The 24,900-nt window shown below is 44.4% G+C and overlaps 1 protein-coding gene across 1 annotated transcript in view; it reads right to left on the reverse strand.

Moving 5' to 3' along the window:
- ACAN (aggrecan) overlaps window positions 1–24,900 on the reverse strand; it is a 56,008-nt gene that overhangs the window by 16,511 nt on the left and 14,597 nt on the right. The window contains exons 7-13 of the mRNA XM_044438795.1: window positions 23,545–23,559; window positions 22,684–22,861; window positions 20,264–20,391; window positions 19,669–19,962; window positions 18,034–18,213; window positions 13,959–16,121; window positions 3,365–3,478 (exon numbers count right to left, since the gene is read on the reverse strand). Coding sequence (XP_044294730.1) covers window positions 3,365–3,478; window positions 13,959–16,121; window positions 18,034–18,213; window positions 19,669–19,962; window positions 20,264–20,391; window positions 22,684–22,861; window positions 23,545–23,559 — 3,072 coding nt within the window. The remainder of the gene's footprint in view (window positions 1–3,364; window positions 3,479–13,958; window positions 16,122–18,033; window positions 18,214–19,668; window positions 19,963–20,263; window positions 20,392–22,683; window positions 22,862–23,544; window positions 23,560–24,900) is intronic.

Below are 24,900 nucleotides of genomic sequence, written 5' to 3' on the forward strand. Positions count from 1 at the left end.
TTCTGTCTGATCCAAATATGGGGGGGTGCCACCTGTCCCTCCAAGCCATGGCTTGTTGACAATGAACAGCCCATGCAAGAGAACCCATGGTTTGTTTTTGGGTACTGAACTATGGGCTGTTCATTATGGGTCAGATAATACGAGAACACATGTTTCAATAACAACCCACAGTTCAGTGACAACCCATGCTCAAGCACTGAGTCCAGGTTATTGTGTTGTCCTGAACCCGGTTGATGTTGCATACCAGGGTTTCCTTCCTTTACACATTCAAGGCAACAGAGCATTTCTTTGCAACAAGCTCTTTATTCACCAAAGGAAACATATTATTATTTATTTCATCTCATTACTTTGTTGTAAACTGCCCAGAGTGTTTCGGGTACAGGCAGTATATGTAATAAAATGAAAATAATAACAACAACAACAATCACTATAGAAGGTCTCTCTGAATATGCATAGAGCAGTTTGTGGAACCCAGTCTAAACAACTACTTGCACAAACCCTCCTGAGGAGTATGTGTGAGCCTGATCCCTTCTGAAGGGCCCGTTTTGAAGTGAGCCCAACTCTATTCAATACACCTGCCCTCTAGTTGGCCCTCCTCTCCTGTGATGTGTTATGGTGGGTTATCTGACTCGGAGTGCTCCTCTCCCACACCCCTGCTGATACCTGTGCCTGCTGGCTCTTCTCAGAGCCTGCCTGAGTGCTGAGGGAGCATGGCCTGGCTCTGCTTCTCTCATCTTGGAGTCCAGAGCCCCACATTAGCAAGCCCCCTCTGCCACCTCCCCTTCATTCTCTCACTTGGACTCTACATCAGCATGATCAGCACACCCAGAACAACAGCCACCCTCATTCCCACAGTTAATGACTTTGCCCGGTGCAAGCTAAGACAAGAGGTGGTGGTTGCTAGATGGATTTTGAAAAGACTGGACCATTTAATGGAGGATGAGGCTGTCAACAATTGTGTAATGGAGGGGAAACCCAAAGGAATGCAGCAGTAGGACCCCTTTCTCTCTTAGAACAAGGGAATTGACTTCATCTGCAAGACCACTAGGAATAGTGCTGGACTTCCCTTTCTTTGGCAAGTGATTGAGGTTATAACAAGGATTCCATATCTTAAAATTGCTTGTGATGGAGAGTCATTGAAGAAATCAGAGAATGAGGAAAATTATTAAGCAGCCTCGGGATCCTGCTTTCCTTCGCTTTGATGGAATTCCTACTTCACACGGGCAGTTTAAATGGTAACAGTTCTTTGCAAGATTAATTGCCAGGGTGTATTTCAGCTGCCAAAAGATATTTCACTGAAGTGCATTTTACAAGTTTAATTTATGCAGTCAAAGCAAGTAGCACTGATCTCCACTAAGTTTACTCCTAGGTAGCTACACCAAGGATTGTGGTCATGCCCACTGAGCTTAACTATGTGATTGCATTAGGTGTGTGCTTATTTTGGACCTCTTTAGGAAAGAGTTTTAAACCATTATTTATTCCTTTATTTATATTTAAATAATATAAAAGCAGGATATCTAATTATCTATCCATTTCCTGAGAACATAACTATGATTCTCATTGGGGATCTGGATATGGGGACTTTCATCATGAGTTCCTGTGCTACTACAACTTCTCCAAATGGCTATTAATTTTGATAACTCTATGGAACCTTTTTGTACAAAGGAAATAAATCTGTGAGCAGCAGATGCTGAAGATAAACAACTGACCCAGCTGGAACACAAGAAAAGCCAATCTGGATCAGACCCACAGTTCATCTGGTCCATCACTCTGTACACACAATGGCAAACCACAGGATCCCTCAAGCAGAATGGGTGCAAGACCTCCCCCTGCCCAGCTCCTCAGCAACTGGGGTATGCAGGTTGGCCACCTCTGGTGAAGGAGGTAGCCCATGGCCAGCAAGGCTAGTAGCCACTGACAGCCTCCTCCCTCACAAATCTCTCCAATCCCATGTTTAAGCCATCCAGATTGGTGGCCATCACCACTTCCAGAGGCAGAGAATTCCATAGTTTATGGGAATAGGTGGGGCAGGTGTTGATGCACCTGGTAAATCAGGCACCATGCAGAGCTGAATAGACAAATACAAGACTACATCAGAGTTACTACAGAGCAGGTGTCCTACAGGCCTATATTTTGGGAGTGGGGAGGGGGTAAACCTTTTGGTTGCTGCCACTGTAAATCCCTCAGGGGTGTACAATGCTTGCTAGTCTATTGTAAATAATACAGCAATCTACCAGCAGATCTCACCCTACCTTCTGCTGATCTCTTTCTGATAGCATTGCTGTTCCATGGACAAACCCAAGGTGCAGAGAAGTGCCTGGTTCAGTGCCTGGTAAGTTCTTTGAACTCTCTTTCTGCACTATGAAAACATGTGCTAAGATGGGGCTGGAGGCCTTCCCGCTGTTGTCTTTCTACTGTAGAATTATTAGGGAATAGCACCTTTATGATGGACAGTATGTAGTGAAAAGAGGGTTTTTATAAAGCAGATGCCCCTCAATTAACTGTAAGTCTCAGTGGCTCAGTGTACATTAGACTACCCATTTTGAGAGGTGGGGGGCATTTTCCTTCCCCAATACAACATTAGCCTTGGTTTAGCAGCCTTTTACTCCAAAAGCTAAAGGTGAAACTCATTCATATGGGAGAAGGAGAAGGGCTACAGTTAGAGACAGCAATGTGGAACTTAAAGTTTTCCCCTGTTTTTGGTGAAACTAGGCTAGGGTGAAAGGAAGATGTCATCCCTTCTCAATGTACATGAGTGGAACTATCTCCTTTAATGGAGCCCACTAAGAGCTGAATGGGAACCTATATGAATAAGCCCCCCCGCAAATGCATAATCCACCCTCTCTCTGTTTCTTCGAGTGATTTTAGACTATGACGGAATCCTGGAGTGAAGGAGTGTGCCCAAGAGTGTGACCTTCCATGTACATGCACGTGTGTGTGCATTGCGTGCATGTAACTGTTGGAGCAATGTAGTGTGTGATAGAATGGTAGAGTTTTAAGAGTGTGATCAAGAGAAATAAGGGCAGGAACTTGCACATCTGCTTATGCCTGGAAGAAATTTTCCCTTGCTTCCTAACCATGACCAAGAGAATATCCAGGTGTCACTATGCATAAAAAGAAACTGCCTAGAGAAATAGGCCTAATAAATATAAGGTGGTAAGTGGAAAGGCAACTTTTCCTCTGGTAAGACTTATTTTGTAGTCATTAAGAGTTAGCTGTAAAGAGATGTGGATGGGATGGGTTGGGAAAAGATGGGAGTACTCAGCCTACATGTGCCAGGTTGCTTTCCCCACCCCCAGGAAAGAGAGAAGAGATGCAGCTGTTAGTACAGTTAGCTAAAGCCAGGGAGGTAGGTAGGCCGTACCAATATCACAGAGGTCCCCTCCGTAGCTGGGAAGGCATAAGCATGTGAAAATGTGGATGCCATCGACGCAGGTAGCTCCATTCAGACAGGGGCTGGTGTGGCACTCATCAATGTCTGCAAGAAATCAAGGGCTTCCATTAGGACTTGGGCTGGGCAGGGAGTCCATCAACAGGAGAACAAGTGTCCTTGTTTATTGGGGAAAGAAAGAATGCAGGATTTGGAGGTACAAGCAGGAGAGGTTAGGAAGGTGGTGCCTATTTTAACTTTAGAATGTTTCCTACTGCTGTTGGAAGAAGGAGAAAAAGAATGGAAGATGCAAAAGAAGAGGGTCCCACTTGAGTCACCAGCAGGCATGACTAGGTGTAGAGGCAAGTTAGGCAACGACCTAAGGTGACTACTAGTCCAGGCACTTTTCCTACACAGGGGCATGGAAACTTGTTCTGCCAAAGGGCCAAATTTCATTGTGTTGAAGTTCAAGGAAGGGTACATTCCAGTGGTGGATGAGCTCAAAGGCAAAAGGACTGGGCCAAAAATATAATACCCCAAATGCCAGCATGTTGAGCTGAAAGCTCTTACTAAACCTTAGGAGAGACCACCAAGTATTTGGTAGGTAAGGTAAAGGAGCACAGCCAGGGAAGGAGGTGTGGTCATTATAGGGTCCCTGAAAGTTACATTGGGATCAGGTTGATCAGATTTGGCCCCTACACCCAGGCCAGAGAGAATGACAACTTGGCTTATTGGAAGAGACATTCAGAGGCATCAGAGTGATTGATTCGAGAGTCTTATGTTTGCTATCGACTGCCCAAGGCACAGACACCCTTGTAAAGGGGAGAAGATGAAGGCACTTGCCAGAAATTACTTGACAAGGGGAGCTTAAAGGGGCAGGGAGCCATTGGAGAACAGCCAAAGCAGGAAGCCCAACACATTGAGAAAGTTGTTAAGTTTGTTCTCAGTGAGCTCTTGGGAAGAACAGTGCCTCTGTGCTTTCTGCACACATACAAAGAAACAAGCTAGATACTGCTGCATCACAAACACTGAAAGCTCAGAGCAGGGCCTGAGTATCATTTGTGGGTACAGGAGGACTGGCCCAAGACATTCTTCCACCTGAGATGAAGGACAAGATGCTGCATGAGTAAAAACTGAATGGATTGGCAGAAATTTGTCTTCAACACTGATCCTGAAAGGCAGTAAGCTAATTTAGGAGGCACAAAGGAAGCTCTGTGGCACGTGGGTCTATCCTTCAGCATCTCAAACAGCCTTGTGGTATTTGCTACTTCACTCTGTGTTACAGCTTTGAGAAGAAATTAATCTTAAAAATGAAAGTGAGGAAAATAGTACTCCATAATCTCTTGACTGCTGACATGTTGCGATTATGCTGCTCATCATACAATGGGGCACAAGGTAGGAATTGTGGGGGGCAAGATTAAATTCACTTGGAGTGCAATCCTAGGCATGTTTAGACAGAAAGAGGCCTAGCCAAGGAATGCTGGGAATTGTAGGACTTCTTTCTCTGTGAATTGGCTCTACTGAATGTATTTGTTGCGAAAAATATAAATATGAAACATAAGGAGCTAAACATAAAGAGCTATTATTGTACTGCCATCCTGAGACCTCAGTAAAGGACAGGATAGAAATGCTTTTCATAGATAGGTAAATAAATAAACAAACAAATACAGGATTGAGTTGTTAAAGCAGCAAAATAAAATTAGGATGCCCCCAGGTTCCCCTGCAGCCAATCAGCAGCATGAAATATGTCAAGGCAATTCAGGTTCCTCATAAATGAAAAAGGTGATTGGTTTTTGACATTATGACTTGTCAAATCAACTCTATGCTTGATGATTGAGTCATAAAGGAGGCCATAGCACTGAATTCACAACAGCTGAGCAGGGCTATCATGGATAGGACATGAATGAAGGTTTTCATTCAGAGGGTCACCATAAATTGGAAATGCCTTGATGGCACGTAAGAAAAACTACCTGCCTTTGGGAAGAATTTCCATCATAAAATTGAATGTACTATCGAAATTGAGCTTTCTGTTTCAGATGATGCCAATTGCTATACCAGGAAAAACTCTCCAAGACTGGCAATGACAACCAAATACCTTTATTCGGAATGGCAAAAAACCAAGGATTAGATTAAAAATTCTTCAAGATGAAAAGGTGAGAAGAGACCTTGCAGTACCTAATTTAAAGCTATTCTGCTATGCAGCTGTCCTAGTTAGTATTGCAGATTGGATTATGCTAATTATAGGCAAGTGAAGTTAGAAATAGCAGACCTTGAAGATGAAATGCACAGTCTGTTATGGGTTAAAGAGTTGGTTAAAAAGGCCCTGATACCAAATAATAACCATAAATTAAGAGACAGCCTAATAAAAATTTGGTATTCCATGGGAACAAGTAGCCTTCCAATCTTTCCTCTGATGTTCCTGGTCAAAGCATATGGAAAACAATTAAGGGAAAATAATTATTTTATAACTTATGGAGATATGATTGATCAACAAGGATGAGTCAAATCTTGGCAACAACTAAAAGATGAAGGGAAAAATAGACAGTGGTCCACTTATCACCAACTGATTTCAAGATTGAAAGGGGAAATACAATGAGGCAAAGGAATGGACAGATTTTGACAAGTTGATTATACAACAGAACAATCCTTTGTGAGGAAGACATGACAAATAGTTGCTACAGCTACCAACAAGACAAGAAATGTATGACAATTTGGAAACAAACTCTTGAAGAAGAAATATCACCTTGTCAATGAGAAAAATTATCTGCCAAATTTAATAATCCAGGTCTGTGGCTTTCTTGCTCTTCCAGGCAGCTAATGATAAGGATGGCTGTGAAGGCAGCAGATGCCATCCTGCCACTGAAGGTGGGTTTCAGCCCTCTAAACTGCCTGCTTCAGAACCACTACCAAAAAGGGGGAGAGTAGAGTAGGAATATAATTAAGAATAGTACACAGACAGTCAAGATCTTTGCCCTTCAGTTTCCTTGTTCAAGTCCTGTTTTCCTTGATGCTAAGCCAGATAAATGCTGCTGAACCCAAAGGTCCTTGGCTAAATGCCACTTCTTGGCCCATAACATGGGGATCAGCAGGCTGAAGATTCCTGGGCAAATACTGTTCCTTGAGATCTGTCCTCTTGCTGGCAACTCAGGGGCAAGAGAATTGTGTGAGAGGACTGGCAGCTTTACCAATGCAACTCAGTGTCCTTGGAGAAATGGCCAGATCATTTCTTCCCTTAGCTTCAATGGCCATCTTGCTTTCGTGTACTTGGTACCATGTACCTAAATTGGCACATATACATATTAGTGCATGAAAAATCTATGCATATGCTCCCTTCATTGGCAATAGATTTCTTTCTTCCTTCCTTTGCATGCAACTGGACATCCTATATATCTTTGAAAGTGCAAAGAGATCTTGGAATGGATAAGGAATGGATCTAACTGCTTTTAAAAACAGAAGAAAAAAACCTACAGGAATGCCTTTTCTAGCTCAAGAAACCATAGACTGACTTCCCAGAGTGAAGAAATTATTTTCATTGTATATGTAGAATATTCAAGGTGGAAGAGAGAACAAAGGAGGGAGAGAGAGAGAGAGGGAGAGGGAGAGGGAGAGGGGGGAGAGAGAGAGCGAGAGAGCGAGAGATAGCACTTCTTCTTCATCCATCTGTGAATGGATGCAGTGTCTTCATTATTCAGGCTCCACAGGAGTGAAAAAACTTAGAAATGTTGATCAGAAAATGCTGATAATCTAGTAATTCTCTTGGCAGTACAGCTAAGGAATTAGGACATTGGGAATGGAAGCTCAAAGAATGTGACCTAGGCGGAGAAATGTTTTGCAGAATAAGCACTTTATTTGCTCAGAACATGTTTTCAAATATTCATTAATTCATAGAGAACTGGTGTTCCTCCACATAATGCAATAATTTGAGAGCAGCCCAGCTAGACGAGACAGAAGAGCTGTCTAGTTCATCACAGTGGCCAACCAGATACTCCAGTGGGAACCCCACTAGCAGGGGCATGAGTCCATGAGCAGAACATCAGTCCCCCACTCTTGTTCCCCTGCTGCTTAAAGCTCTCCACTCCCGAGCTGGAGTGAGCAGGGAGCCTGGGAGTGGGTAGGCAGGGTCAGAATGTATATATGGGGCTCAACTCCATTGCAACAGGAGAGCAGATTCATCCAATGAGCTGTCCAAGGTTCTGAAAAATGCTATACTTGGCCACCATTGTTCATGGACTTAGATTGGTTCTCCCCATGTTGGTGCCTTTGAGATGCTATGCAATGCAGCTCTTACCAGCCCCAGCCACCATGGACAATGGTCAGGAGCACTGGGAAGCATAGTCCAGAACATTCTGGAGGGCACCAAATTGAGGAAGGCTGCATTTGGGGTGTACCATGCCTTTGGCTGGACATGTTCTGGGAATCTGAATCAGATACTGACTTTTGCCAATCCTGCCAGAACACTTGCATGCAAATAACTTCTTGAAAAAGCGAAACCCTCTACCACTTCTTTTGTTGCTGCCACAAGCAATTTGATTGTTCCTCCTCTAACACTGGGCACTGCTACCCAAGACCACCCTGAGTGGTCTTGGATGCTCTCTCTCAAGGCATCCTGCATTGCTTGCTGCTTCTGCCTTCTCCCTGATGGCATTCTCCTGAAACTAATTCAGAGTTAAGGGCAGCAACAGGAGGCAAAGCTTTCTGGGGAGAAAGGAATGGAATGGAAAGTAAAGGGATAACTTTGAAAAAAATTACATGACATTATATATGTCAGCTCAGAAGTAAGCTCCACGGAGTTCAGTGGGAGTTACTGCCAGGAAGCTGTACTTGCATTGTGGTGTTAAACGTTAGGTAGTGTGGAAATGGTTGTCTCACAAATGTCAGCTGCTAAGATAGATTTGACCTGTTCATAATCCATTTTAAGACAATTATATTTTTCTAGTAAATCTTTCTCAGGAATGGATATCCTCCTGTTTCTTCAGTCAGTGAAAACTGGCCATTTCAGCATGCATGAGCACAGCACAAAGGCACCAGGGGCCATGGGGAGGTTGCGTTCCCCATTCTTCAGGGAGGACACTGCAGCAAGGGGAGGACCAGTTTGGCCACATCCCTTAGCCCGAAAAGAAGGAGCAGCAGGGATACTTGATTCCTTCTCCGCTCTGTCAGAAAGAACTCTGTTTCATGGGCCAGTTCCATGAGTATTGCACATGCTCTGGCATCTGCCACCAGCCAAAGGAACCACTGGCCACTGGGAGATTACACCTTTCCCCATGAGAACATCACGAGAAGGGAGGACCTACCTGGCCAGTGACCTAAGGGCTGCTGGGGTTGTGCATGATTTGAAGGAGTATAGCTGTGGTGTGTAGGCTGTTTTGGCCACATTTGACTGAAAGGCAGGGAACAGATCTTCAGTACAGATAAACACCCACAGACAGAGCAGCTGGTGCAGAACCTCCAGCAGCATATATTACATATTACACCATTTCTCATTTAAGCCGATGAAATCTCAGCTCCAGACCAGGTTAAGTTAACTGCACCTTTGGAAAGGCAGTGCTGTTCTCTGGCAGGGCAAACAATGTGCTCATCTAGACCAGCACTTCCCACTTTAATGGGCAGCAGGGTCTTGGGCAGAGATCATTCCTACCATCTGATCATTTTAATTGGAGATGCCCTGGGTGGAATCCAAAGCTCTTCTGCATGTAAAGTATGTATACTATTTAATATCTACATGCAACCACTGGGAGAGGTCATGAGGAGGTTTGGGCTGTGGAATCATCAGTATGCTGATGACACCCAGCTCTACCTCTCTTTCTCAACCAATCCAGGTGAGGCAGTGACTGTACTGAGCTGGTACCTGGCCAAGGTAATGGGCTGGATGAGGGCCAACAAACTGAATCTCAATCCAGACAAGATGAAGGTCCTGTTGGTGGGTGGATTGAGCTCCTGGGTAGGTGACTTGGACCTTGCCCTGAATGGGGTTGCACTCCCTCTAAAGGACAGGGTCCACAGCTTGGGAGTGCTCCTCAACCCAGAGCTATCACTGGAAGCTCAGGTGTCCGCAGTGGTGAGGAGCGCTTTCCTTCAGCTTCGGTTAATCCATCAGCTGCGTCCCTACCTGGAGGACGATTGCCTAGCAACAGTAACACATGCATTGGTTACTTCCTGGTTGGATTTCTATAACACGCTCTATGTGGGGCTGCCCTTGAAGACAGTCCGGATACTTCAGATGGTGCAAAATAGAGCAGCCAGGTTGCTGACGGGGACTGGGCATTATTCTCATATAACCCCAGTCCTCTATCAGCTTCACTGGCTTCCCATCGAAGTCCGGGCCCAATTCAAGGTGCTGGTGCTTACCTATAAAGCCCTTAATGGCTTGGGACCTGGATACCTGAAGGAATGCCTGCATCCATATTTGCCCTCCCGCCCCTTGAGATCGGCAGCAGAGGGCCTCCTCCGGGAACCCTCCATGAAAGATATTAGGAGGCAAAGTACCCAGAGGAGGGCTTTCTTTGTGGTGGCGCCCCGCCTATGGAATGCGTTCCCCAGAGAGATCTGCCTGGCACCATCACTATTTGTTTTTTGGTGCCAGGTTAAGACCTTTTTATTCCAACAATATTTTAATAACTTTTGATATTGGTTTATATATGTTTTTAACTGCAGCCAGGGTGGATCTGTAATTCATTTGTATTATTTTTATATTATTTATGTAAGCCATCCTGAGGCCTTCACGACAGGACGGCATATAAATATTCTAAATAAATAAATAAACAAACAAACGTAAAGCTGCCCCATCTTGGGGCAGAACTAGATTTCAACAGAAGTACAGTGCAACAGGAGTGCAGTGGAGATGGGAAGGAGGTATTATCCTTCCTCTTGGCTGACAGTCCTTTCCCTTGTGGTATAGTAACATGAATCTGGAGCATTTGGAGACCAAAGGAAGGTTGCAGGGAAAAACTAGCAGCTGAGAAGAGTGTTTGCATACCTTCCAAATAACTGATTTTGGTTGAAATTCTGGCTTCCACCCAATTCATGATCCTGGATCCAGGGATATGAAAATCTACTTCTGTCCTTAGTCATCTATCCTCTCTGATGATCTTCTGAGCATTGAGAAGCTGCTGATTCCTTTGTGGGTCATGCTTGTTATCCATAGCAGCGATTTTGGTTTATAAGAGCCATCTCAGGTGCTGAACTCTACCCCCCAGATAGGTTGGCCACTATGCCATGAAATGCCACAGACAGCTCTTAGAAAGCTAAAAATAAAAGCTGCAATGGATATTGAGCCCCTCTGACATAGGAGTCATCAGCATCCCCTCATTTCAGGCACAGTAAATTGAAAATCATGCCTCAGTTCAGCAAATCAGGACCTTCAAATTTCTATGGATTTGAGTATCTAGTCTAGGTTGCCTGGTGTTTCTACTTTCTGCCACCACTTACATTTTCCAGGCTATTGTCTTTTTCTGTGTTTCATCATCTTCATTGTGTGCGCCTTTGGGAATCACACAAGCAGTGGTCCAACTCAGCAGCAAAATAAGCTAGATGACTAGTCCCAGCTTTTGCACAATACCTCAAACAGCACCAAAAAGCCATAGCATAAAACAACAAGAATACTTCGCAGGAATTCCAGTAAAAACATGTTCAAATGTTTTCTCCCTCTATATTTCTTGCCATAGAAAAAATGGGCATTGCTCTAGTAACTTGTAGAATGAGAGTAAGAGAACAAGAGAGGGAGAAAGATGAAGACCCATACAGTCTTGCAGCCACTGTACGAATGTTACAAGTCCAAAGGAAAAAAGAATTCACAGCATGTTTCTTCAGTATGCATAGATTGCTTGCCACTGAATTAGGTTCTCTAGCTTAGCCCTGATGTACATTATTTTGCTGCTCTTTTTGCACGCGCACAAACATCTCCCCCATCCCAAGGTATAAAGACTCCCAGAAGCTTCCCATGGACACATGCCAACACAAAGACTGGGCCAGTGTCTGGTCAAGACTTGTTCAGGCTCACTCACCATTTAGAGGCCCCTCTGTCACCCCCACCTACCCCCTCACCAGCTTGCTTTCCTGCCCAGAAGAGGCAAGTATGTGAATGATGCCGGTGGTGAGATGAATGGGCAGTCACTGTTGCAACCTGCTTGTTCACTGGAGTTTCATCCTGCAAGAAAGCAGGTGAGGGCAGTGGCCAGGAGGAAGATGAGCTGAAGCAAGCGTTGAGGAGAAGAGGTCTTCATGAGGGGGAAGGCCTGCATGGAAATGGAGCCCTGCCAAGGACTCCCGCTGATGTCTAGCATGGAGGAAGTCAGGGACAGCACCCACCTCCCCTAACAGCTTCGCTACAGAAAGGGTTTAACCTGCTGCTGCATAGACGCTCCTTCTGCTTCTAGCCTTGTAGCAGAAAAATGCATCTTATACACAAGGCTTCTTCCAGGGGGTTTATTTCTTTGCCTTTCTATATATTCTATTAACCAATCACAAGATGTTACTGTGGCATGATATCAGCATAGCAGACTTTCATCTTCACATTAAGCATTGTTCTGCTTTGTTGCAATTTCTCAACCTGTTTTGGCTGTACAGATGTCATCATGAAATTGACATTACCCTGCTTCAGAACTGCAACACACAAAACACATCATAAAAGTGCCTTGAAATAATGAGATGCTAATTGTTTCAAATCCAGTGCTTTGGGGTCAAGCTACCAAGGTCTACCCAACAAACTTGTAGAAAGGATAGAAGATGTGATAGGGATGTTGGCTAACACAGGAAGCTGCCTTTTACTGAGTAATACCATTGGTCCATCAAGCTGGACATTGCTGACACTGACTTGCAGCTGCCCTTCAGTTTTTTAGACAAGAGCAATGATTTTGCAAGCCCTTCCTGGATACACTGGGAACTAGACCTGGGAGCTCCTGCCTGCAAAACTTGTGCTCTTCTCCTAAGCTTTGTCCCTTTGCCCAGTTGTTATGCATGCATGAGGCTCTTTCATATAATCTTTCTGGGTGTGTAAAAAGAAAAGCAGCTTCACTAATCAGCTTTCTGTATGCAAAACCCCAAATGAGATTCTCTTGCACTTGTGGAAATTAAAAAGTCATCCTGCATGAATGATTAAAGTGGATCTGTTGGTCTGCTTGCTTATGCACAAGCAAATTTAATGAATGGTAGGAAGGCACTTTCGGCTGTTGCTGCTTCTCCCTCAGTGAGTAGGAGCTGGAATGTTTGCCCACATGCTCAGTGGACAGAGTGGCTTTGTAATCACTTTGGCTGGCTGCATTATTTTCTGTCTCCACATTAAGAAGTCAGGACTTACCTATGTTACAGTGATCACCCATATACCCAGGTGGGCACAAGCAAGTAATGCTCCCATCATGTTCCTGGCAGGTTCCAGCTCCACATACCTTCTCTTCGCATGTCTTGGGCACAACTGTAACCATGAAATGGATCAGCTTTTAATTTGGCTGTGCGCCTTGTTGGACCACAACATTGAAATGCCTCTTGGGCCTCGCTGAGCACATTTCCTATTCCTGCAAGGGCAGAATTCCCTAATTCCCTAATTCGCAGCAAGGGATCTCTCCAGGTTTGCTGAGCTTATGAGTAAAAGATCCACAGGTCCCACAGTGGTCCAAAGACATACCTTCCACAGCCTCCATCACAGCCTTATTCCTAACTGACTGTCCCCAATAGCCTTTGGAGTGCATGAGAATGCTCAAAAGTTTGAAAAAGTTCAACATTCTAGGACAGAGTAAAGGGTCTGCCCCTCGCTGGATCCAGCCCCACTTTCTTCTACTGACCCCCACTCCCATTCTCAATCACTAATCATTTTATATTTTCCCAGCTCTTTGGCTGTCCCTCTCCCCTCCACCCACAAGTTACTAGAAGAAAGAGCTTTAAGTTACAATAGGCTGGTATTGTGGGTGTCCAGGAGGTTTGGCCCTGGCCATCACCTCCTGGAATGCAGCCCCTGAGAGCTTTTCCAAAATGGAATTTAGCTCTTGAGTGGAAAGAGGTTCTACACCAGTGTGCCAGGTCTATGGTTTATCAGTATTTACAAAGTTTAGACAGACACCCGCCTTGCTGACTATGGGTGTCAAGTCCTCAGGCAGGACTGAGTATAGGCTACATCCACTCCCCAATGCATGCACACACACTTGATCTTCAGGTTGTCATTCTACAGGCAAAAAAGGTGTGGCAGCATCTGTGACAACAGAACCTGTTGACAGGCCGCTACAGCGGGTGCTGGGACACCATTCTGCAAGCTCTTCTCACAATGGGAATAGTAATTGCTGGATTTACTTATAAACCTTCTTCAACAGAAGCTAATTAATGATGAAGGAATGAATTAATCAGGCCTTGTGGGTATGAAGGAAATATGACATTTTAAGTCAAGGAACTAGGTCTCTGAAACCATTACATCCGAAGGGTTGGTTTAGTAACCCAGCAGCCTCCATGTACAATATTTAAGTATTCAGCTGCAAGGTTAAGGTCTTTGTGAGAGCCTCTGTATGAAAGGCAGCATGGCAATAGACAGGTGCAGTGAATGCAAACATTCAAGCAACCAAGAATGTGAAGTGAATATCTACAATATATACAGTTATAACCATACCTTGTGTTATGGTCTCTGTCTCATCAGTCACCTCTGGTGGAACTTTAGGTGTGACATCAGTGGCAATAGCTGGCATTGGTGGAACTTCTGGAGTAGACACACCTTCTGTTTCCAGTCTTTGTATTACAGACGTGTAGGCATTTGTTTCAATGCTGGTTTCCTCCAGGTGCTTAGAGGGCTCAGTTAGCTCAGCCTCTGGATGATCAGTGGCAGGTTTCTCTGAGACATCTGGGACTGGTTGAGGGGGTGGCCCTGAACTGTCCCCATGGATCTGGCTTCTTTCTTCAAATGCTCCAGAAGGCAATCCGCTGGCAGAAGGTGCCTCGAGTGATGTAAAAGTTTCTGTACTTGTTTCATAAAGGGTTGATGTTTCTAGGCGGCTTTCTGGCAATGCCGAGGCTTCCCCACTCATTTCATGAATGGCAGATGCTTCTACACCAGTTTCATGAAATGGGAATGTTTTTCCACTAACATCATAGTATTCGGGTGATTTGATGGTACTTTCTGGATATGCAGAAGTCTCTCCACTAGTTGTGGAGGCTTCCCCACTTGATTCAGGAAGGTGTGGATGGGCCACCTCTGCTCCACCAGCCAATTCCTGTGAAAGCCCTGGGGTGGTCACAGCTTCTGCTAAATCAGTAGTGACTAAGGTGATTTCCGGAATTCCAGAAAAATCACCACTAGTACCAGCTACAGTTGAGGACTCTCCACTTAAGTCAGTGACACCAGCAATTTCACCACTGAAATACGGAATACCTGATGATGTGCCACTGATATCAATGCTCCCTGATGGTAATCCACCAGTTGTTGTCATGCCAGATGTTTCTCCAGAAGTCTCCCTCTCTCCTGAGATAAACCCACTAATTTCTAATGCACCAGAAGTCCCCTCTCCTAGTTCCTGGGCAACAGATGGCTGTGTTACAACTTCCACCAAAGCTGTATCCACAAGAGAGACAGTGGGAAACCCAGATGAGAGCCCACTATAATCATACATTCCAGATGGCAAACCACTGGTGAGACCAACACCAGAACTTTCTCCACTCAGTTCTGTTAGTCCACTTGGAAATCCACTGACTTCATGAGCTCCTGAAGTCCACTCACTGATGTCTATTTGTCCAGAAGTTTGTCCACTCACATCTATTGTTCCAGACACTGTTCCTGATAAATCATCTCCTGAAGGCAATCCACTCATTTCTACAAGCCCTTTTCCTTCTTCTTCTTTAGCCAAAGGTGTTGTCACTTCAAACAAACTAGTATCTATAAAAGTGACCCCTGAAGATTCACCACTTTCATCAGTAGCTGAAGTCTGGCCACTTAGGTCCACAAAGCCACTTATATCAGGTATTCCTGAAGGTGCTCCACTGATGTCAATTCCTGAGGATAACCCACTGATATCTGGTAGACCAGATGATTGTCCACTAATGTCAAATCCTGATGGTAATCCACTGATATCAGGTACCCCAGACAGCTCCCCACTGGTATCAAATCCTGAGGAAATCCCACTGATATCAGCTATTCCACTGGTGTCAACTCCTGAGGGCAACCCACTCACTATCCCACTAATGTCCCAGTCAGCAGAGGGCAAACCTGATAAGTCTCCATCTCCACTGATACCAATTGTTCCCTTTCCTTCGATTTCCCTTTCTGTTGCTGTGGTTACAACTTCCACCAAAGTGGCATTCACAAGAGATACAGTAGGGAATCCAGATGCAAGACCACTATAATCATACTCTCCAGATGGTAAACCACTGAAAAGTTGAACAGTAGAACCTTCTCCACTAAATCCAGAAGGCAGTCCACTAATTTCTTCAATGCCTTTGCCTTCTTGAAGTCCTGGCACTCGCTCTTGGACTCCTGAGCCAATCCCTGATAATTCTTCATCCCCAGAAGGTAAGATGCTGACTTCAATAATGCCAGAAGATAGGCCACTTATGTCTCCTGATGGTATCCCACTCTCTCCAGAAAGGACCCCACTGAAATCAGGGACTCCAGAAGGAAATCCACTTTCTTCAAATTCGGAGGGTTCTCCGCTAGGTACAATCATTCCACTTATATCTGGAATTCCAGATGTCCACCCAGAAGCAGATGTCTCTGTGATTGGAGCTTCTGTACTTCTTTCATCAGGTATCACATCAACTGGAAAAGGAACAGCTGATGGGCTCACTTAAACAAGTGTGGAAGACAGAGGGAAAGAAAGGAAGAGAAATGCTGGGTTAATAAAGTTTAGTCAGTTTCTCATAAGGAACATCAACTCGAGCTACTTCAAGACTTCACTCCCAGGAGTCCCAATAGCAGGAACTCAGCTCTTAGGACAAGAATACAGGAGGCAATTTGCCACACTGTGGGGTAATCCTGTTTCTGTTGCTAGCACCATTCCTAAAAGAAATACATGGGGAATCAGATGTTGGGTCATGATGCAGGACTGGTCCACCAATATATGGAAAATTGCTGTTTCAGAGAGACTAATTCACCATGGTAGATTTTTTAAACTAATTTGCTGTAAACCATCCTGAGACTTTTAAGTATGGAATGGTATAGAAAAGCATTAAGAATAAATAAACAAACAAACAAGATCACTTCATGGAAATTTGGTTTTCCTTCATTGTACTTCCCAACAAAGGGGATGTGACTTATAAGTCTGATGCCCCAAACAAAATTTTGGAGGGATCTAATTAAATGAAGTGGGGGTGTTTAAGAACATTCTGCTGTTATTGTAACTCAGACATAAATGGGAAACAGCTTTTTAAAAATGTTGTTGGACTGGCTGCCCTTTGTTTCCATGCACAATAGTTACAATATAATATGCTAATACTTCTGTTGCAGAACCTTTGAATTTGATTAGGCACAGAAATAGCCCTCCAATCCCAGAAGTGGGCAAATTGTGGCCTTCTGGATGTTGTTGAACTGCAGCTCCCATTGGCCCTAATGAACAAGCTGAAGATAAAGATAATGGGGTTGTAGTCTAACAGCATCTGAAGAGCCCCAAGTTTCCCTTCCCATACAAATCTGTACAATGTAGTGAAATGCAGTACAGACCCAGCTTAAGGAAGCACACTTTAAAAGATCTTAGCAGTTTTCCAGGGAGCTCTAGAATCACCAAGGCATCATAGGACTACAAGATGCTGTCTTCTACATGGGCAACTGCCATCTTATACTCCTTCCAGCATTCCTTCCAGGTTACTTTGGCATATCTGACTGGCAACGTCTCTCCTGAGTCTCAGGTAGACATCTTAGATATCTTTGCTACCTCAGGGATTCTTAGAGCAGCACTTAAAGTGGCCTTCAATGGTGTCCATGAAACGCTACACTCCCTGGCTCCCTCATTTTAAAAAATAAAACATTGTAAACCTTGAAAACTGTTAAGGAGAGAAAAAAGACTGTGATTTCTACCTGTGGACTTTCCCCTCCTTTCTACCCTCTAGCCTTCCCTGCTCTTCAGATGACCTTTGACTAACCAGGCAGCTGTGCAACTTCCATAGGAGCCATTTTATAATGGTACTCACAGCAGTTTCATGAATTCCAAACATTGGGAATTGCTTGAACATTGGTTACAGATGAGCCATATTCAGACATTTAAGTTGGGGGACATAAATGTTTTCTCACTACATCAGGCAGCCACACATGTTCTCTCTCTCTCTCTGTCACACACACACACCACAATTCTTTCACTAGTGCTTGCCTCTTAGAGGCAAATATTAGAGATAACAGAAGGAATTCCTTTGCTGCTTCTATTAAGAGCACTGTTGTGGGCTTTCTTGCAAGTGCCAGAGACATCTCAAGTAATCAGCACATGCACAGTGTGTGTGTGGCTATGTGTGCATTTGGCAGGCATTTCTAGGAATTTCCTGTACCACAGTATCAGATCACTTGCCACTCGGTATGCCTGCACCTGGAGCTGCCTGATGTTTGCAGGCTGGCAAAACTTAAGTTCCTCTCATTTGAATTGTCCTATGAACATTGGCTGCTCTGTGCATAAATCTCTATTCCAACATGATGCTGCCACACATGTGATACACATGGGCAGTAATCACACCTGAACGGAGCAACAGAGTTAAAACTTGGGGGCATGGCTTACCAGATAACAAGGATATATTTGTTGGAAATATTTCTGTTCCCCACTCAGTCTGATTTTCAGAATCAGTGGCAAACTCCATTTCTACAGTTGTTTCTTCTCCAGAAGGGACTTCCTCAACCCCAGGGACCAGCTGGGCTGCAATGAGGTCTTCTTCTATGTCCTCATATAAAGATGGTAGAGCTGGAAGATAAGAATCACTGTTGGGAAGGCCAAAGGTAGTGGTGCTTGGGGATTTGTTCAGTCCTCATTTCAAAGTGAACCAGCTTGACCTGCATGTCTTCCAGGAATGTGTGGAGCTTCATGAGGCTATCTTTGGATGCTACTCTCTGAATTTTTCTGCGCTCTCCTTGGGTCAAACATGTGCATGCAAATGCATAAACAAAATGCATTTAGAAAGCATTATTTTGTGTAGGGGAATGCTTTCAGATGCTTCCATTTAAATACAAATGTTCAAGGGGAATTTCTTTTTAAAAAATCATGATTACAGATCGATGGAGAAAGGAGATGGAACAATTTAGAATACATGCAGAATTAGTACAGACTAGAAATAGATCAATTCATTCTTCTACCCATCCATAATCCGAAAGACATTCTGTAAGATGTTCATTCCTTATTATATATGGCTTTTCTCATAGAATGATAAAGTTAGCAACAGTAACACTAATGCCAAACACTTCCTGCCATGTACATTATTTGATTACTTTATCTGACTGTGCCTGGGGAAAATTGCGGTCTTCTCAAGGCTATGCATACCTAGATCTTTCAAAGTTTCTAGTCTGATCACCTTTGTATCCCCTTCTCTGAACTCGTTCTGATGTGACTGAACCTTTCCTAAGAGTGGTGTTTGGAACTGAACAGTGCATTCAAGGTGAGGTCTCAGACTGAGGGCCAATTGGTTCCATAGCACTGCCCATTTCTGTACTCTGGGCTACATGAGTGAACTCTCACCTGGTGAACAGATATACCCTTTCCTTTGTCCAACAGCACTCCTCCAAAACTGCCCTGGTTTTTTTTCAATGCCTCTTATATAATCTTGCAATCATCTACCATGCCTCTCATGTTTTAATTTCTTTCCACTGTTTCATTATTTTAAAAGCATTCACATAGTCCTTCCCTTCCAGAACAATATGGATAAGGATGGATTGGTCTGCCTCTCGTCCGGACCAGTTCTGCCTGCATTCAGTCATATATCCAGTCTATCTCAGTGTTCATTGCAAAGCACCCATGTACTCATACATGTGCAGTTAGGTTTTATGCATTTTTGAACACATGTCCCCCAGCAGCTGGATTCATAACACATTTTCCCCTGAAATATGGATTTTGGTGTACTGTTGTGAACCTAGCACTCAAAGGAAGAAATCTAGCAAGACTAGGAAGAGGAGACAATCCTGTGGATATTGGTATTTTGATCTCCATATTAGCCCAAATGCAAATTAAGTCAGATCACTTAAAAACATGGATTGAACATCATTTTCCAGACCCCTTGAAATACATGGGCTTTCAGTTCGTCATGCCCAGTGCAAGTCCCATTGATCTAAGTGATTAAATATGATCGATCCCAGATTGGACCCCTTATCTGGTATGATCCTATGCCCCCAAAGCTGGAAAAACCTATAATAAGGAAAAGTGCAGTACCTCTAAAACAAAAGGCATGGTACTTGGATTGCGGGTCAGGGAATCCTGTCTGATTTGGGTACAAGTAGTTGGTTCTCACACCAGGCTTCTCGCCCCCACATGCAGGGCGTGGGTTGACTATGGGATACCGGATACTGCCATCAGCCAGCCAGCCAGCACGGCAGTCGTCCAGGCCCAGTCTCCAGGCAGCATAGAGTTGTCCAGTGGAAGCCAGAGTGGCATTCTGGCTCTCACAGTATTCTCGGGCTTCTAGCAGGGTGAACTGTTCTGGCTGTGTTGCAAAGAAGACCTCGCCTAGGGATGAAATAGCTCAATGTGAGTTCTTGGATCAGATACAGTTCATTTCCCATGAATTTGCCTGGTGCATGCAAACGTATGGTCCAAACCAGGCTGCCCAGCTGGCTCCCAAAAGGCCACGCCCACTTTCCTGGCCCGACTCTTTCCCCAAACCACCCATCCTTTGGTGAGTTTACAACTCTCGTACATCTTGGCTCCTGCCCTTTCTCTGCCTTTGGCCCTTCCCAGCACTGAGTTGTGGCTCCCAAGTCCTTGGGCTGCAGAAGGTTCTGTATCCCCATTCTGCAAGAAAATTTACCATTCAGTCTGTCGATATAGCAGTATACATCATACATCTCTGATGCTGGCCGCATCCCATAGGTTCGCACCCCTGGGAGATCATCCTTGTCTCCTTCACATTTGCTCCGTGGAACTACAATGGGGTACCTGGCCAACATGGACAAAGGAGGGTCAGGCTCAAAGCTTTTCTCATTACTCATTTTCTATTCATTTTACAGTCTAACATACCACATGATGACACCGGCAATAACAGTTGTCCCTCAGTTAAAATAAATCTTATTGTATTAGTTCTTTGAGGTTCAATTTCATTCATGACTTAAATCTGTACCTCAAGAAAACAGCATACACTTTGGCAGCCTGCTATTTGCACCCAGAGGAGCTTGCCCAAGTTCTGATATCAGCTTCAGCTACACTGAATCCAGATCAAGCCATAAATGCAATCAGGTTGGCAGCTATATTGGATAGAGGCTTTTCAGTGATGGCTTCCTGTTTATGGAACTCCTTTCTGAGAAAGATGGGGGCGGGGGTCTTGCTTTTCTTTCAACAGGCTCTGAAATCATTTTGTTCCAGTCCAATTTTGTTTTGCAGAATTATTCTTGAAATGGTTTTGGATTTTCAATAATTTAGATTGTAAGGTACTGATTAGGTTCATGTTCTGTTGACACTGCTCTTACATTGTGAGGGATCATTTTAATTGGTATATTATTTTAGTGTGGGAGGTTGGATTTTGCTATGGATTGAGCTTTGTGAGCTAAGTGAATGAAGTAATTAACTGAATTATGAATGAAGTAATTCAATGGGGTTTTTTTTTACTAAATATAGATGGATTAATTAGTAGGGCAATGTCTCTTCAGCTTCTTCAGTTGCAGTTTTCAGAATGCAGGACACTCCTGTGGACGGGCAACTCTAGCGTAAACTTCCTGCTGGGGAAGCTTGGAGTGGCTGAGACCAGCTCCCAGGCAGGCACAAAGCAGCACCGCGGCTCCCAAGGCCCCGCAGGGCATGTCCCTAGAGGTTTTGCGTATCCACCCAAGAATGTCAGAACTCATCCCTCAGGGAAAGGTATAATTCCTTGGGTACTCTTCTTGAAAAGGCAGGTGACCTGTATCTTGATGGTCCCACTCCAGTCTCAATTTCTGGGGACAAAAGTGGAGTGGCAATGGAGAATGGGTGGGTTGGGCAACGGTGAGGCGCCAGGTGCACCGATTTGGGGAAGGAATTGCTTTATGTTTAAAGGATTCCAAGCAGTGAACAGTAAAGAAGAAAGACTCAGAATGCTATGTATGTATAATCATGTCATTCCAGTAAGACTGTGCTTGATCTTTAAGGAAAAATTATCTTTAATTAAAAATGCACAGATGATGAAGGCAAAGCAATGTGGATTCCCATCTGCATCAGCAGCAAGAGATTCTATGAAGAGGGATCCTGTACACCAAAAGTTCTACATTGAGTAGACTCTAAATGTCCATGTAGAACCACCAGCAGTGCCTCAAGTGAGGAGCTCAATGCCTGGGCAGGCTGGCAGGGGAGAAGGCGCTCTTTCGGATAACCTGGTCTCTAGTTGTTTAGAGCTTCATGCACTGACACAGTAGAAAAGATTATCCCTGACCCCAGCAGTGAATAGGCTGCCAGTGCGTTTCCAGTAGCAAATGCAATGGCTCCTTGTGAGAGCATCTGAACCTTCATGTTCTGGGCTGTTCATTTACCTACAGTATTTGTATGCCACTCCCACCATCCCTGGAATGGTAAACAGTTAAAAAACCCCAAAACAGATAACAGAACAAAAACAGTAGATTAGAATTGAGGTGACATTAAAACTATGGCTGGTCAACAAGAGAGGTTTCTTGGAAAAAGGATGTCTTCAACAGGTGCCAAAAATAGGTTGATGCCTGCCTGACCTCCAGAGGCAGGGAGTTCCTCAGAGATGGGGCCACCATGCAGAAGGCTCTTTTGGTAGACTTCATTAGAGCATGGCACCATCAGGCAAATGCCCTTCAGTGACCTCAGTGACCAGGAGGGCTGTTCAAGGAGAAGGCACTCTTTCAGGGATCTTGGTCCCAGGTTGTACACAGCTTGGTACATCATTTCTAGATCCTGAAACTAAGCCAAGTGGCAAACCAGTAGCTGGTGCAGTTTCTGGAGCAAAGGGGCTGCATGCTGAAAATGGAGAACACCTGAGAAGCGCCAAGCTGCTGCCTGCTTCCAGAATAGCATCAAGGCCAGTAAAGTTTACTGCAATAATCTAGTCTTGAGGTGACTAGTACCTGTACCACAAACTACCTCTGTCCCGAGGAAGCTGAAAAGGGTAGAAGGAACTCAGTCCTGGCATTGCACTTACTGCATGTTGGCCACAAACTTCCCTTAAAAGGCAGAGGACTGGCTCCCCAATGGAAATACCTCAATGTTTTCCTTCTGAGCTGAGTCACCGCCTGTCCTTACCTGACCGTCTGGTCTCTCAGCCAGCCGGCATCACACTGATCATAGCCTTCCTCGTAGGCAGCCTGCAGTTGTTCAGGAGTGGCGATCACAGCGTTATTATCTAGGCAGGCTTGCTGAGCTTTGACAAAAGTCAGGGAATATCTATTGGTAGATGGTCGGTAATGAAAGACAACACCTGCTGAGAAAGAGAAAGGAACTGGAGGAGCATTTGAACATGAATACATCTGTGCTTGGTTATACTCAAGACATTGTAATTTAAAAAATCACTCCAGAAGTAGTACATTGAGTACCAGCGTTTGAGCAGTGCCCAGACAAAGAACCTGCGTCTGCCTCCCACTTAGGAGCTTGCCTTGGAGCAAGGGGCCTATTTACATGTCCCAACATGCCTTTGCCATAGTGCTGTGCTGAGGCATGATGCTCCCACAAGAGGCATCCTTTCAATTTCTTATGCTATCTTAGAGCAATTAGACAGCGAGAGAATCATGGGTTGTTTCTATTATTATCCATCACTACTGCCAGCACCACCTACAAATGTGGCAAGCTGGGATAAGCAGAAGCACAGGTGGGCCCCAGTGGGTCCCTGGCGTCCACTTGAGGATGTCTGGTGCTAGTTCCAGGCCCATGGGACAAATCATCCCACCACAATCATTTTACCAAGTATTCACACTGCTCTTCTGACAGATACTTTTTCCTCTTCTGCTAGCTCATATTGCCATTCGGCCTGCAGCACTGTAGTAAGCCATGTCGATTTTGTTTATGTATAGACTGACAGTGTACATCATGGATTCACTGACAACCACTAGTGCAACTGATACCACAACACAGAGAGCCAGTGTGATGCAGTGGTGAAGAGCGTGGGACTGGGACTCAGACGACCTGGGTTCTAGTCCCCGCTCAGCCATGGAGCCAACTGGGTGGCTTTGGGCCAGTCACAGACTCTCAGCCCAACCTACCTCACAGGGTTGTTGTTGTGGGGATAAGATGGAGGAGGAGAATGATGTAAGCTGCCTTGAGCCCTTTGTAGGAAAAAGGCAGGATATAAATTGAAAAATAAATAAAAATAAACAAACAGATAGGACAGAGTCAGCCTTCCCCAACCTGGTGCTGGGCCCTCCACATGGCTTGGGCTACAATTCCCAACATTCCTGACAATGGAGCATACTGACATCTCAAACATCTGGAGGGCTCAAAACTGAGGGAGTCCGGATTCAATGGCAGTATGGCCCATTGAAAATGAGTATTGAGAAAGAAGAATGCTGGGGAGAAGAGTTGTACAAAAAACTATTTTATATTTATATTTTTATATAAAAAATAGTTGTCGTAAAACTATTGTTTTTGCAAAAATATCAAAAACATGACAGAAATCAAAACTGTTATTTGACTCCTGAGAAAATTAATGCAATAAAGTTCAAGATGAACCTGACCTTTGAGAGTCATTCTTCAGTGCAGCAGGAAGACAAGAGTACCAGCTAAGTGGATGCATATTTGTGGGAAGAGTTCTGGGCTCTTTCATTTTGACAGGAGTCCAAGTAGTGGGAGGCTGGGGCCTGGAAAACTTGAATGGGAAAACCCCTCCTAGCCATTTCATACTATTGAATTCCTCTCTTCATGTGGACTATTTGGGTGGGTGATCCAGTTGGAAGACTGGCAGAGATACACTGCTGTGATTACAGCTGGTCTATTTAAGTGTGTCATCTAATGCTACCCCAAATTTTCACTTTAATGCCGAAGAACTTGTTGGATTTTTATGTATTTGTATGGATTTCTGAGGTTCTTGGTTTTATTGTTTTATATATATTTAACCCCCTTCATGGATCACTGCCTTGCCATGGCGAGGGGGCTTGTGTAGCATAATGAAGCGATGAGCTATGCTGTGCAGGGGCACCCAAGATGGACAGGTCATAGCAGAGAGCTATGACAAAAGATGATGCATTGGAGAAGGAAATGGCAACACACTCCAGTAAGCTGGATGTGGTCAAACATGAGATGACAAGACTGAACATCAACATCTTAGGAATCAGTGAACTAAAATGGACAGGAATGGGTGAATTTAACTCAGATAACGATCAGGTACACTACTGTGGGCAAGAATCCCTCAGAAGAAATGGAGTAGCCTTCATAGTCAATAAAAGAGTAGGAAAAGCAGTACTGGGATACAACCTCCAAAATGACAGAATGATCTCAGTTCGAATCCAAGGCAAACCATTCAACATCACT

This window comes from Varanus komodoensis, unplaced genomic scaffold (genome assembly GCF_004798865.1).
Source record: "Varanus komodoensis strain SLA01 unplaced genomic scaffold, ASM479886v1 scaffold33, whole genome shotgun sequence".
NCBI classification, from domain to species: Eukaryota; Metazoa; Chordata; class Lepidosauria; order Squamata; family Varanidae; genus Varanus; species Varanus komodoensis.